Genomic DNA, 11,464 nt, shown 5'->3' on the forward strand with positions numbered 1-11,464 from the left:
GAGGACATTCAGCGGGGGGATCCTGCCTCCTGGGGCCAGGGGGCTGTGGTCCCACCCAGACTCCTGTCCTAGTCCCAGCTGCTCAGGGTTGGGGCGGGGGGACTGACCATCTAGCTGGGCCCAACGCAGTCACACGAGTCCTTAAAAACAGAAAAGGCAGGCAGCAGAGAGGCCGCAGGAGGCTGAGCCGGAGAGATTCAACAGTGGGAGAAGGACTCAGCCCAACAGTGGTGGCTGTGAAGGGGTCCCCGACCAGGGATGCGGGTGGCTGAGAGCCATCCTCAGCTGACGGCTGGCAAGGAAATGGGAACCTCAGTCCCACATACAATTCCAGGGAACTGAACTCAGAGAAGCTAAATGAACCTGGAAGCCGATTCCCACCAGAGCCTCCAGAAGGGACCGCAGTCCTCGATTCCGGCCCGTGAGACTCAAGCAGAGAACCCGCTGAGCACCCAACGCCCAGACTCCTGACTCACAGGCACTGTTGTCAGCTGCTACGTTTGCAGCAAGCTGTTACGGCCACAACTGGAAACTGAGAGTCCACCGTGAGGTGGACTCACGGTGAGGTGGTGGCATGGGGACACATCTCACGTCCCCACTCTGACTCAGCATGGCAGGCCTGCGCTGGGGGACCCGGGCACTGACACACACACACACACACACACACACACACACACGCTCTGTAAATGAAAGCCTTTACGCTCTGAGGTGTGTGCCAGCCTCACGGGTGGCTGGGTCGCCAGCCCCTGGCACAGAGCAAACAATCTGTTAGCTTTAACGGTCAACATGAAGACAAGGGCAGACACTTCCCTGGCGGTCCAGTAGTTAGGACTCTGCGCTTCCACTGCAGGGGGCCTGGGTTCGATCCCTGGTCAGGGAACTAGGGTCCAGCACGCCTCGTGGCCCGGCCAAAAAAATAAAGAACAAGAGCAGGTCCCTGAGAGACTGGCCACATTAGGGAAAACAGCCAAGGAGAAGCGTCCATGTACAGAAGAGAGGGCCCAGGCCTGGGGGCCCGGGAGAGCTGGCTAAGGGGCCGGCAGACAGCAGCCCTTTCCTTGTGTCCCCACCTCAAACCCGGAAGCGGGCTCTGACCTCTCTCAGGAGGGGGGCAGCAAGGACACATCAGATGGTATGGGGCCATGGCAAGATGCCCCTCCTGGACGAGGAGAACCAGGCGCCTGAGGATCCGCAGAGAGGCGCAAACACCCTCCAAACTCCCATCTTTGCCACAAAGCCGGCAGCAAAGGCCCTGCGGTCATCTGGCCACAGGATTCCTGCCTGTCTCAACAGGGTCCAGAGGACCTGGCCGGGCCACCATCTCCCTGTGGAGTTGTCAGCCGGCCCCTCCCCTCTGGAGGCTTTACTTCCCCCACTGTGGTAACATTGATATCTCACGTCTTTAAATGCAAAGTGTTTTCCATGTATTCATTCATCCTCGAAACGGTCCCAAGGGCTTCTATTAGCCCACTTCATAGTTGGGTTGGTAGAGGGGTTTGGGATTAAAAATTCTGTTTTAGGGCTTCCCTGGTGGCGCAGTGGTTGAGAGTCTGCCTGCCGATGCAGGGGACGCAGGTTCGTGCCCCGGTCCGGGAAGATCCCACATGCCGCGGAGCGGCTGGGCCCGTGAGCCACGGCCGCTGAGCCTGCGCGTCCGGAGCCTGTGCTCCGCAGCGGGAGAGGCCGCAACAGTGAGAGGCCCGCGTACCGCCAAAAAAAAAAAAAAAAAAAAAAAATTCTGTTTTAGCTGACAAATCCCTTTCTGAAAGGGAACATTAAAAGAAAATCCAAGGTGCACAACAGACATGTTAGAGCGACTCAGGACGGGAGGAAGGGGTTGGGGGTGAGAGGCTGGCACCCCACTCAGCTAACGGTCTCCCCACAATGACTCCCAAGGGGCTCCTCACAAATTAGGGGCCCTGAAGACACGTGTCTGAGATCGGGGCTGAACCCTGAGGCCTGGCAGGGCTCACTCGGCCGGGAATCCCTTCCCGAGAATGCCCGACTGCCCCGGCTGAGGTGAGGGTGGTGAAGCTTTGGGAGAGCTTTGGGAGAGGTCCGCACCCGGCCTCACCAACACCACGTGGATGCCGACTGGGGGAAGCCAGCTCCCGAGACTGGACCGTGGCAGCCCGACGACTGCCGGTGCCCCGCCAGGTGGGGCCCGGCCCCGGAAGCCGAAGCCGTCCGTTCCAGGCACAGCCCCGCACCCCGCTCCGGCCGCAGACCGCACCCACGGGGCCCCCCCTACCCCGGCACAGACCCGCCACCTAACGTGCGCGCGCACGGCCGCCCAGCGCTTTCACAGTCACGGCACCCACTGCCCCGCTCGCTACCCCCCACACGCGACCGGCCTCGCGCCCACACCGTTCCCCGCCTCAGCGCGCTCGGCGCCAAGCCTCCCCGGCGGGGGCAGGAGCCCCTGGGTCGGCAGCGGGCGAGGGTGGGGCACCCGCAGCAGGCCGCGCCCACCGCTCCTCGGCCCCGCCCCTGGCCCGGCCCCGCCCCTGGTCCGGCCCGGAGGATGTGAGCTCACTCCCACCTCCCTGCTCCCGGCGCCGCCAGGAAGCGTCCGCCCGAGGTCGCGGCCCGCTCGCTGCCAACGGGCCGGCCGCGGCGTCAGCACCGCGCCAGGCACCCGGCCCGAGTCGCCCGCCCCGACCCTCCCGGCGCCACACGCAGTAGCTGCTTTGCAAATGGGTACTGGGTGAAGGCGGGCACCGGGGCGGAGAGAGGACCCCGCTCGCCGACTCCGCGCCGGCCGCCCCCGCCGGTCGCCGGGGGAGGGCGGGCGCGCAAGCCCTGCCCAACGCGCTTCCGGCCGAGCCACGTGACCGCGCGCGCACGTGTTCCGGCTCCTCGGCGCCGCGGGCCGGAAGCTGCTCCCGGCCGGTTCCCGGCTGCTGCCCGCCGAGAGCCGTCGCTGGCCGGCGGGGGAAGCGGCGGGCCGGGAACGGCGCAGACGCGGCGCCCGCCGGGGAGCGGGCAGCGGCCTCGCCATGAACCCCAGGGGCCTGTTCCAGGACTTCAATCCGAGTAAGTTCCTCATCTACGCCTGCCTGCTGCTCTTCTCCGTGCTGCTGCCACTCCGCCTGGACGGCGTCATCCAGTGGAACTACTGGGCCGTGTTCGCCCCCATCTGGCTGTGGAAGCTCCTGGTCCTCGCGGGCGCCTCGGTGGGCGCGGGCGTCTGGGCGCGGAACCCGCGCTACCGCGCGGAGGGGGAGGCCTGCGTGGAGTTCAAGGCCATGCTGATCGCCGTGGGCATCCATCTGCTGCTGCTCATGTTCGAGGTCCTGGTTTGCGACAGGGTGGAGCGGGGGACCCACTTCTGGCTGCTGGTCTTCATGCCGCTCTTCTTCGTGTCCCCCGTGTCCGTGGCCGCCTGCGTGTGGGGCTTCCGACACGACCGGTCCCTGGAGCTGGAGATCCTGTGCTCCGTAAACATCCTGCAGTTCATCTTCATCGCCCTGAGGCTGGACCGGATCATCCACTGGCCGTGGCTGGTGGTGTTTGTGCCCCTCTGGATCCTCATGTCGTTCCTCTGCCTGGTGGTCCTGTATTACATCGTCTGGTCCCTCCTGTTTCTGCGCTCCCTGGATGTGGTTGCCGAGCAGCGAAGAACACATGTGACCATGGCCATCAGCTGGATAACGATCGTGGTGCCCCTGCTCACCTTCGAGGTTCTGCTGGTGCACAGGCTGGACGGCCACAACGCGTTCTCCTTCATCTCCATATTCGTCCCCCTCTGGCTTTCGTTAATCACGTTGACGGCCACCACGTTTAGGCGGAAAGGGGGCAACCACTGGTGGTTTGGTATTCGCAGAGATTTCTGTCAGTTTCTGCTCGAAGTTTTCCCATTTTTAAGAGAATATGGGAACATTTCCTATGATCTACATCATGAAGATAGTGAAGATGCTGAAGAAACAGTGGCTCCAGAAGCGCCTAAAATCGCTCCGCTGTTTGGAAAGAAGGCCAGGGTGGTGATAACCCAGAGCCCTGGAAAATATGTTCCCCCACCCCCCAAGTTAAGTATTGATATGCCGGATTAAACCCGTCTTCTGGGGCGTGTCCACTAGTGGAAGAGAAACCGTATACACACAAAATCCACCTTCCCTCGTCCTCTTTTGCTCATCCATGCCAAACCTGGAACTGAAAACAGGCTCCAAACATCATTTCATGCCTTGTTTGAGATCGATGCCTGTCAGTGACTCATCAGTATTCACCAGAGATGTAGGAGGTTATTTGCACAGCTGTGTGTGCGTGCAGTGTGCCTCCGTATGTGAGGAGCTTGTTCTCTAGGCTGGTGTTCGCGAGCTAGCTGAGAGCAGTAAATAGAATTGTTTAGGTAGGTCCTCAAATGGAGTGACTACACAGCTGGGTTTTTTTAAAGTGGTACTGTACCTATCAAAAGTATTGTTTTGAAAAGTATTTTTATACACTGCTAACGTAAAACTGTATTTCAGGTTGTGCCTGTTGTGACAGTAGCAAATGTAAAGAATTCTCTTTCCCACCACTTGCATATAAGCCTCATAGTTGTTATTTGTAGTGTTCCTACTGTTAGAATGGTTTTTCTTTGGGTTTTGCCGATACTGGTTTTTAGTAGCCTAATTGAATTTTTCTAATGCAGTGAATCCATCCATATATGATATTTATATGACTATTTTAGCACTGTAACATATTATGTTGAATTCTCGTTCTGTGCAGTACGGTGTATTATGTTAAAGTATTTTTTTAAGTTTATATGTGAAGATACATGTCTACTGCAGATGTTGTTAAAGATTGCTTAAAACATGAATCTGTACCTGGCATGGGGTCTTATTAAAATTCTAGGCGTGAATATGGGGGTTGAAAGTCCCAAGGATCTTCATATTCACGTGTTAGATGATTCCGTCTGCACAGCTTGGAGGTCTCTCTTGGAAGGAGCCACCATCCTTTGGGAACACGTGACATGCTCCAGTGTGGTACCAGAGCCTAAAGTGACACTTATTTAGCACCTTGAATTCTTCTCTTCAGAAACAACCAAAAGAAGCAGGTGGTTTGTCCATTTCTAAGAATCTTAGAATATTAGTTGGCCATGATATAAAGTGGTGTTGGTACTTGTTATTGGAAAGCTGGAGAGAGCGGCCTCAACCGGAAATGGTCAGCAGGATCAAGTATTGTTTTAAGGTCCAAACGTTTTGATCTGGCAGCGACAGGGAGGTAATAGTTCAGGTTATTTTTTAAATTTTGCTTTAGGTACTGGTGGTACCAGGGAATCAGAAGGGCAAAAACCAGATCCTGGGAGAGTAATGTTCTTCTGACTGAGAACAAATAAATACTTCCAAAAGAAGGTTAAAGTTCAAAGGAGTATTGATGTTATTACTGGGGAGAAGGCTGGAGGGAACCCGTTTCTCTTACTAGCAACCTAGTAAAAATGATCTCAGCTGCGGTCCGCATGAATTAAGTAAACAGTTTACCTGGTGAGAGGACGCGCTAGCAGCAAAGCCACCCGTGGGAACCTGGGTCTCTGGAAGCCTGAGGGCGCCACAGCTCAGTTCGGTCACGTAGAACTGCCCCGAGGTCACCACGTGCACACAGCCACCTTCTGCCAGCCGGCAGCCCTGAGCAGCAGTGGGTGTGACATTTCATGAGCAAGGATTCATTCATGTGCTTTCTCAGCAAATATTTGTTGAGGACCTACTCTGAGCCAGACGTGGATGTGCAGATCCATCGGAAAGTAACTCGAATGTGGCCCTGGCCCGCACGCACAAAGCACGCAATTAAAATTGACGGGAGGGCTTCCCTGGTGGCGCAGTGGTTGAGAGTCCGCCTGCCGATGCAGGGGACACGGGTTCGTGCCCCGGTCCGGGAAGATCCCACATGCCGCAGAGCGGCTGTGCCCGTGAGCCATGGCCGCTGAGCCTGCGCGTCCGGAGCCTGTGCTCCGCAACGGGAGAGGCCACAACAGTGAGAGGCCCGCGTACCACCAAAAAAAAAAAAAAAAAAAATTGACGGGAAGGTGGTGCTCGTCATAGCAGCCGGCCTGGGGGAGGGGCCGGGCCCAGAGCAGGCTATGCTGAATGCCTGGGAGGGTGCTACCGGCCTCGGGGTGACCTCTGCCCGGAACTTCAGGCCCGCCTTTGTTTCCGCCCCCAATGATACCTCAAAGGCCTTGGCTTACACGGGTAGGGTATGGGAGCAAAGGAGGAGGTTGCTGAAGGAATTGAAGGGCAGGTTTGGGGGCAGCCGTGGGATCACCAGCCCCTCCTAGTTACAGTTTGAGGCCAGGGGCTTGCTGACACCTAAAGCGATCCCTCCTAACCTGGGGGTGGGGGGTCCCTCCCCACACTCAACCAGCCCACCTCCTCTCCTCCTACCCCTAGGTGGCCCGGTGTTGGAGAGCCACTGCTTGGATGCAGTGACAAGCTTGCTCATCCCATCAGGCCTCTTTCCTGCCTCAAGCCCACTAAGCAGAAACAGTGGGAGTCACAGCTTGTAGAAAGTTGTTTCATCTGTAACAGTTAATACAGTCCCAGCCGTGCCTGGGGATTTACTTAGTTGCCGCTGCAACTCGACTACCCACAGTATGTGGCACGGGCCGGATTCTGTAACTCTTTAGTTTCTCCTGTTAAGATGCTTTAGCTTTTACTGCCAAACAACCTCAAAAATCTCAGCGGCCACCAATTACAAAGTCTCGCTCCGGGGCGTCTGGCACTTACGCTCCGGGCCATGGCTGTGGTCCAGCTCTGTCCCACGAAGCATCCCGCATCCCTCCTGATTCTGTTCCGGGTCCCAGGGGCATGTCCTTTCTCAAGGCAGAAGCACAAGAGGCCAAGCCAATCCTGCAAGCACCCCTGTAGCCCCTGCTCTTGTATGACAAGTGCACTGTTCTGTTGGCCCAAGCACAAGGCCAAGCCCAACCTCAGGGGGTTGCCAATTCAAGCCCAAAGAACAATGACACAGTCTGCACAGATGTTGCAAGATAGTTTTGAAGGCTGGAAAGAAATCACAAAATTTGTGGTAAAACATTTTCCCCATTTTAAAAACATTCTGTAATTCTTAAAGTTCACTGTTTAATATTGTAATAACAGTTAGCAGGGACTCTGGGGTGGGTGGGGAGGGGATTTGAGGTGAGACGAGGAAAAGCCTGCATTCACAGCCCTCTGTAAAGTGTGGAGGGTCACGGGGCGCTGCCCGGGATGGGTTTATGACAGTGCTGGACTCCGAGGGTTTCCCTGGGGGCCCTGCGGGATGCTCTGGAAAGGTCCAGCCTGGGCTCAGGGGGACCAGCCGGGTAGGAGGTGCTGGGAAACAAGAAGCGGAGTCTAGACGGGCCTGGCGGCACAGCTGGTGAGGGACGAAGCAGAGCCTCCTGCCAGGCCTGAGCTGGACAGGACGCTGCCAGGGGCATCCAGGGAGCTCGCACGCTGGCAGGAAGGCTGGCACCAAGCTCAGCAGGCGCGTGGGGACTGAGGGAAGTCGTGTTGCCAGAAACCCCAGCAAGTTCGCAACTCAGGGGCCACGTGGTGACGACGCTCCAGCTGGTCCCCACCACCGGCCACGAGACACCGCCACCAGTGTGGCCCCTGCTGCCGTGAGGTCAAGATTCAGGCACCAGGAGGCAGGTGTGATGGGCAAACCTCAGGTGTGCATTTGCCCCGCAGACCCCAGAGCTGAGGGGAAGTGAGCTGGTCCCCTTGGCGCTTGGAGAGGGCCTGCCCAGGAGGGAGGGTGTGCAGCTGCTGGGTGACCAAGGCCAATGACAAGAGCCGACGCGCGTCATCCTCATGAGCTCACGCTTCAAGATCACGGCTCCCGTCTGGCCGGACGCAGCTGGCCTCGCGGCCAAGCAGGGGCTCCGCCCTCCCCCAGGGAGGAGGCGACGACTCAGAGCTGCCCCATGGACTCCCTCGTCCTCCTCTTAATCCAGGCCGCCTACTCCCTCCTCTGCATGTTCTCCGTATATCCTAGAATGTGTGGATTCAAGTTACCACCACAGCAGGCCTCCAAGTGCAGTCCGAGGACCCCAGGGTCCACAAGCACCTCCCTCCCCACGACACCTCTGGGGGAAGCAGACCCTCCTCATTCTTCAGCCGAGACGACGCTCTGCAGCAGGTGAGACGCGGGCGCGGGTCCCAGACGCGGCCGCCTTCCACCAGGCCAGGCGCTAAAGGTTTGCAAATGTGCAAGAACAACGCCACTCCTCTACTCACCACATTTCTTGTTATTTTTCATTAAAAAAAAAGTTATCGTGTAATGGACTTATTGTTTTTAAAAGAAGTGATATTTTTTGAAGTCATTGGCTTTCCCGTGTACCATGGAAAATGCTGCAACGACTCACAGAAAAGCGCCTTGGGGTCCTCACCAATGTTTAAGAGTGTTGAAGCGGTCCCGTGACCAGAAACTTGGAGAACCGCTGCCCTGTACTGTAGTGGGGGGAAGAGAGAGGAAGGAAAATGAACATCGGGTGAAAGGCGTTCAACTCTGCATGCTGTGGTGGACGGGCACGGCTCATAGGGTGCGCCCTCCCCTGCGACCCTCCACCACCCTGCTGTTCTCCGCGGGCACCTCGGGTGCTCCGGTTACGTAACCGGTGGGGTAACTCCCACCATCATTCTGGAGCAGCCCGAGCCCTTTGCTGGTCCTGCTGCTTTTTCATTTAATTTCACCTAAAACAATGAGGGGCCTGGCGGAGCGCCGGGGTTCTGGCCAGAAGCCCCGCTCCTTCTGTGGCAGCAACACTACTGTCCCAAGGGCCCCCCCAGGGCAGCTGCGTTGGCTGGGGGGGCAGTGACCCCGACCGCCGAGGGGAAGCAGGGTTGGACAGCGGGCCCCCCCCGGCGCTCACGGGCCACCTTCTCTGTCTTCTCAGGATGTCCTGTGGTTAAGTCGCTGCCTGAAGGGCCGGGGAGGGGAAGTGGGGTGCAACACCTCCCTCCACCCAGTGGCTCAGGGCTCCCCTGCCGCCCCCAGCCTCCACCCTGTGTCCAGACACCTTGTGCAGAATCTGGGGCCACGTGGTCCATCGCACCTCTTGTCCCCCCCAGCCCCTGCTGGTCCCCTCACAGCCGGGGCGCAGGGGCTGCCCCTCCCGCGGACGGGTCCTGCCAGCCCTCCATCCTCGGCTCTGCACCCCTCCCCACCCATCCTCTTCTTGGCCTGAGCAACTCTCTGGAAAGACAATGGTACGTGGCTGAAGTCCCACCCCTTGTGGCCTGCCCCAACTCCCACCCCCGACCCTGGGCTGCCCTGCCATGCCCCCACCCCCAGTGAGCTTGTTTGATGACAGGACTCTCGCTTGGGGGGTGCGGGGCCTGCTGTCCTGGTGGTTAAGTGTTCTGAGCATCACTTCCTGACTTGCCCCTCTTCTTGGTCCCTGACCAGCTCCTGTCCCCTGGGACAGGACACTTGTGCCTGGTCTGCCGGCTGACTCTGAGGACCAGGCCGGACTCTGCCCCAGGCCAGAGGTGCATGCTGTAACCACAGGGCTCTGAAGCATCAGGCACACCCCTAAGAGCTGGGAGACCAGGGCCACGGCCACCTCGACCCAAGTCCCAGGCTCAGGAGGCCAACGGGGCCAGACATGCAGGCGGAGGAGCCTCTGAACGGCCACCATCCTCCCCAGAGGCTTCGGGCAGAAGTCATGGGTGGGGTGGCAGGGCCTTGCCTGGGACGTCCCCGAGACCCTGCCGCCCTATGGTCGCTGCTTGAGGACTCCTGGCAGGTGAGAGCAGGCCAGCAGGCCACCCAGCGCTCCACTGATGGCCTGAGGCCAGCCCCAGGTTCTGTGGGAGGGAAAGACCCAGAAAGGAAGAAGGCGCAGGCCCCTCGCTCGGGAGGGCAGCAGTCCCCACACGCAAGGTCAAGTGACAACCATGTGCCCAAAATACAGTCTCAGCTCAGGCTGCCACGAAAGACTACTATAAACTGGGAGACTTAACAACAAGTGGGTGATGTAAACAACACATTTATTTCTCACAGTTCTGGGGGCTGGACATCTGAGACCAGGTCCTGCTCCTTCAGATTCCGGTGAGGGCTCTCTTCCTGGCTGGCAGATGGTCCCGTTCTAGCTGTGACCTCACAGGGCCGAGAGAGAGGAAGCAAGCTCTCCGGTGCCCCTTCTTATAAGGGCACTAACCCCATCACGGGGCCCCACCCTCATGACCTCATCTAAACCTAATTACCTCCCAAAGGCCCTGTTACCATCACATTGGTAGGTGGGGTTTCGATTTATGAATTTCGGGGGGGGGGGACACAATTCAGTCCCACCCACTAAGCACGAAAGGCCCAAAGGCAGGGGACCAAGCCTAGCACTCACTCAGCTCACACATCCCGAGCACCTTCCGAGTACCAAGTGCAGTGATGTGAGATCACAGAAAACATATACACTGGTCTCTGTCCCTGGTCCCTGACACAGAGCTCCTGAACCCCTTGTAAATTCCTAAGTGATAAAAGTACTGGGAGCATATTTTGTTCTCATGAGGTGATGATGGGTGGCTCCTGGGTGGGGCTGGTCACCAGAAAGACCAAATTGTGATTAGACACTTGGAATTTTCACCCCGTCCCCCAGAGAGAGGAGAGGGGCTGGAAATGGAGTCAGCGTTGGATGACGCCCACGTGAGGAAGCCTGCATCAACTCCCACTGGTATGTGGTCAGAGAGCACCCAGGTGGAGGAACCAGGAGGGCGATGCTCCCAGGCTCCATGGGGACAGAAGCTCCTGTGCTTGGGACCCTCCAAGACTTGGACCCCGCTTCCAAACAAGGTCACAATGGCGGGTATTGGGGGTTAGGACTTGACCAGATTTTTCTGGAGGGGGCGATCCCACCCCAACACGAAGGTCGTGGAGAGTGGCCCCAACCTCCAGGAGCTAGTGAGTCTAAGTTGTAAGTGGCAGGATTTCTGCCAGTTTGGGGAGACTTTCTCAACTGGAAGAGCCACCTCCTCCCAGGCCTGCTGGGGAGCCTCCCCGCCCCCGTTCGGGACACCTCTCCCTGGCTTGGCCGTTGGCGCCAGGTGAGAGGCACGGCTGCCCCACAGGGACGGGGCCCTGCCCTCCCTGGGATCTATGGCAGCAGCTGCTCCCAGCTCCCCAGGAGGGCAGGAGCTCCCAGCCGGCCCCAAACAACACGGGCCCCTTCACAGAGAGGTCACCCTTCACCTGAGGGCCCCTGCAGGCGAGACTCGAGGATCACTGCCGGGACGGGAACAGCGGAACTGTCCTGGGTCGGGAGGTCTTGCTTGAAATCCCACCCAGGTAAGTTCAGCCGGATACCCAGGCCGGTGCAGGGCTCGGAGCACTGAGAGGCAGGGCTCACTGTGTGACCAGGGGCTGTGGGCAGGTGACCGATGTTGGCTTGTCTGCAGAAGCTCAGAGAGGCACCAGAGGGGGTGCTGCGGCCCCCACCCCATCGCTCCTCTCAGAGCCGCGCGCACAGAGCGGAGGGCCGCATCCTTTGCTAAGGCCGGCAGCTGCCAGCCCA

The 11,464-nt window shown here is 58.7% G+C and overlaps 1 protein-coding gene across 2 annotated transcripts; it reads left to right on the forward strand.

Moving 5' to 3' along the window:
* The first annotated feature begins 2,593 nt into the window (after positions 1 to 2,593).
* Positions 2,594 to 4,695, forward strand: TMEM185B (transmembrane protein 185B). Of its 2 annotated transcripts, XM_065880775.1 has the most exons (2): positions 3,000 to 3,034; positions 3,212 to 4,052. In XM_065880775.1, exons 1-2 carry the CDS (start codon positions 3,000 to 3,002, stop codon positions 4,050 to 4,052), a joined length of 876 nt encoding a protein of 291 aa, XP_065736847.1. The 2 variants fall into 2 exon arrangements, with proteins under 2 accessions (XP_065736844.1, XP_065736847.1); XM_065880772.1 differs by having other exon boundaries at positions 2,594 to 4,695.
* Positions 4,696 to 11,464: the final 6,769 nt, after the last annotated feature.

Source organism: Phocoena phocoena, chromosome 7, assembly GCF_963924675.1.
Source record: "Phocoena phocoena chromosome 7, mPhoPho1.1, whole genome shotgun sequence".
In the NCBI taxonomy this organism is placed as follows: domain Eukaryota; kingdom Metazoa; phylum Chordata; class Mammalia; order Artiodactyla; family Phocoenidae; genus Phocoena; species Phocoena phocoena.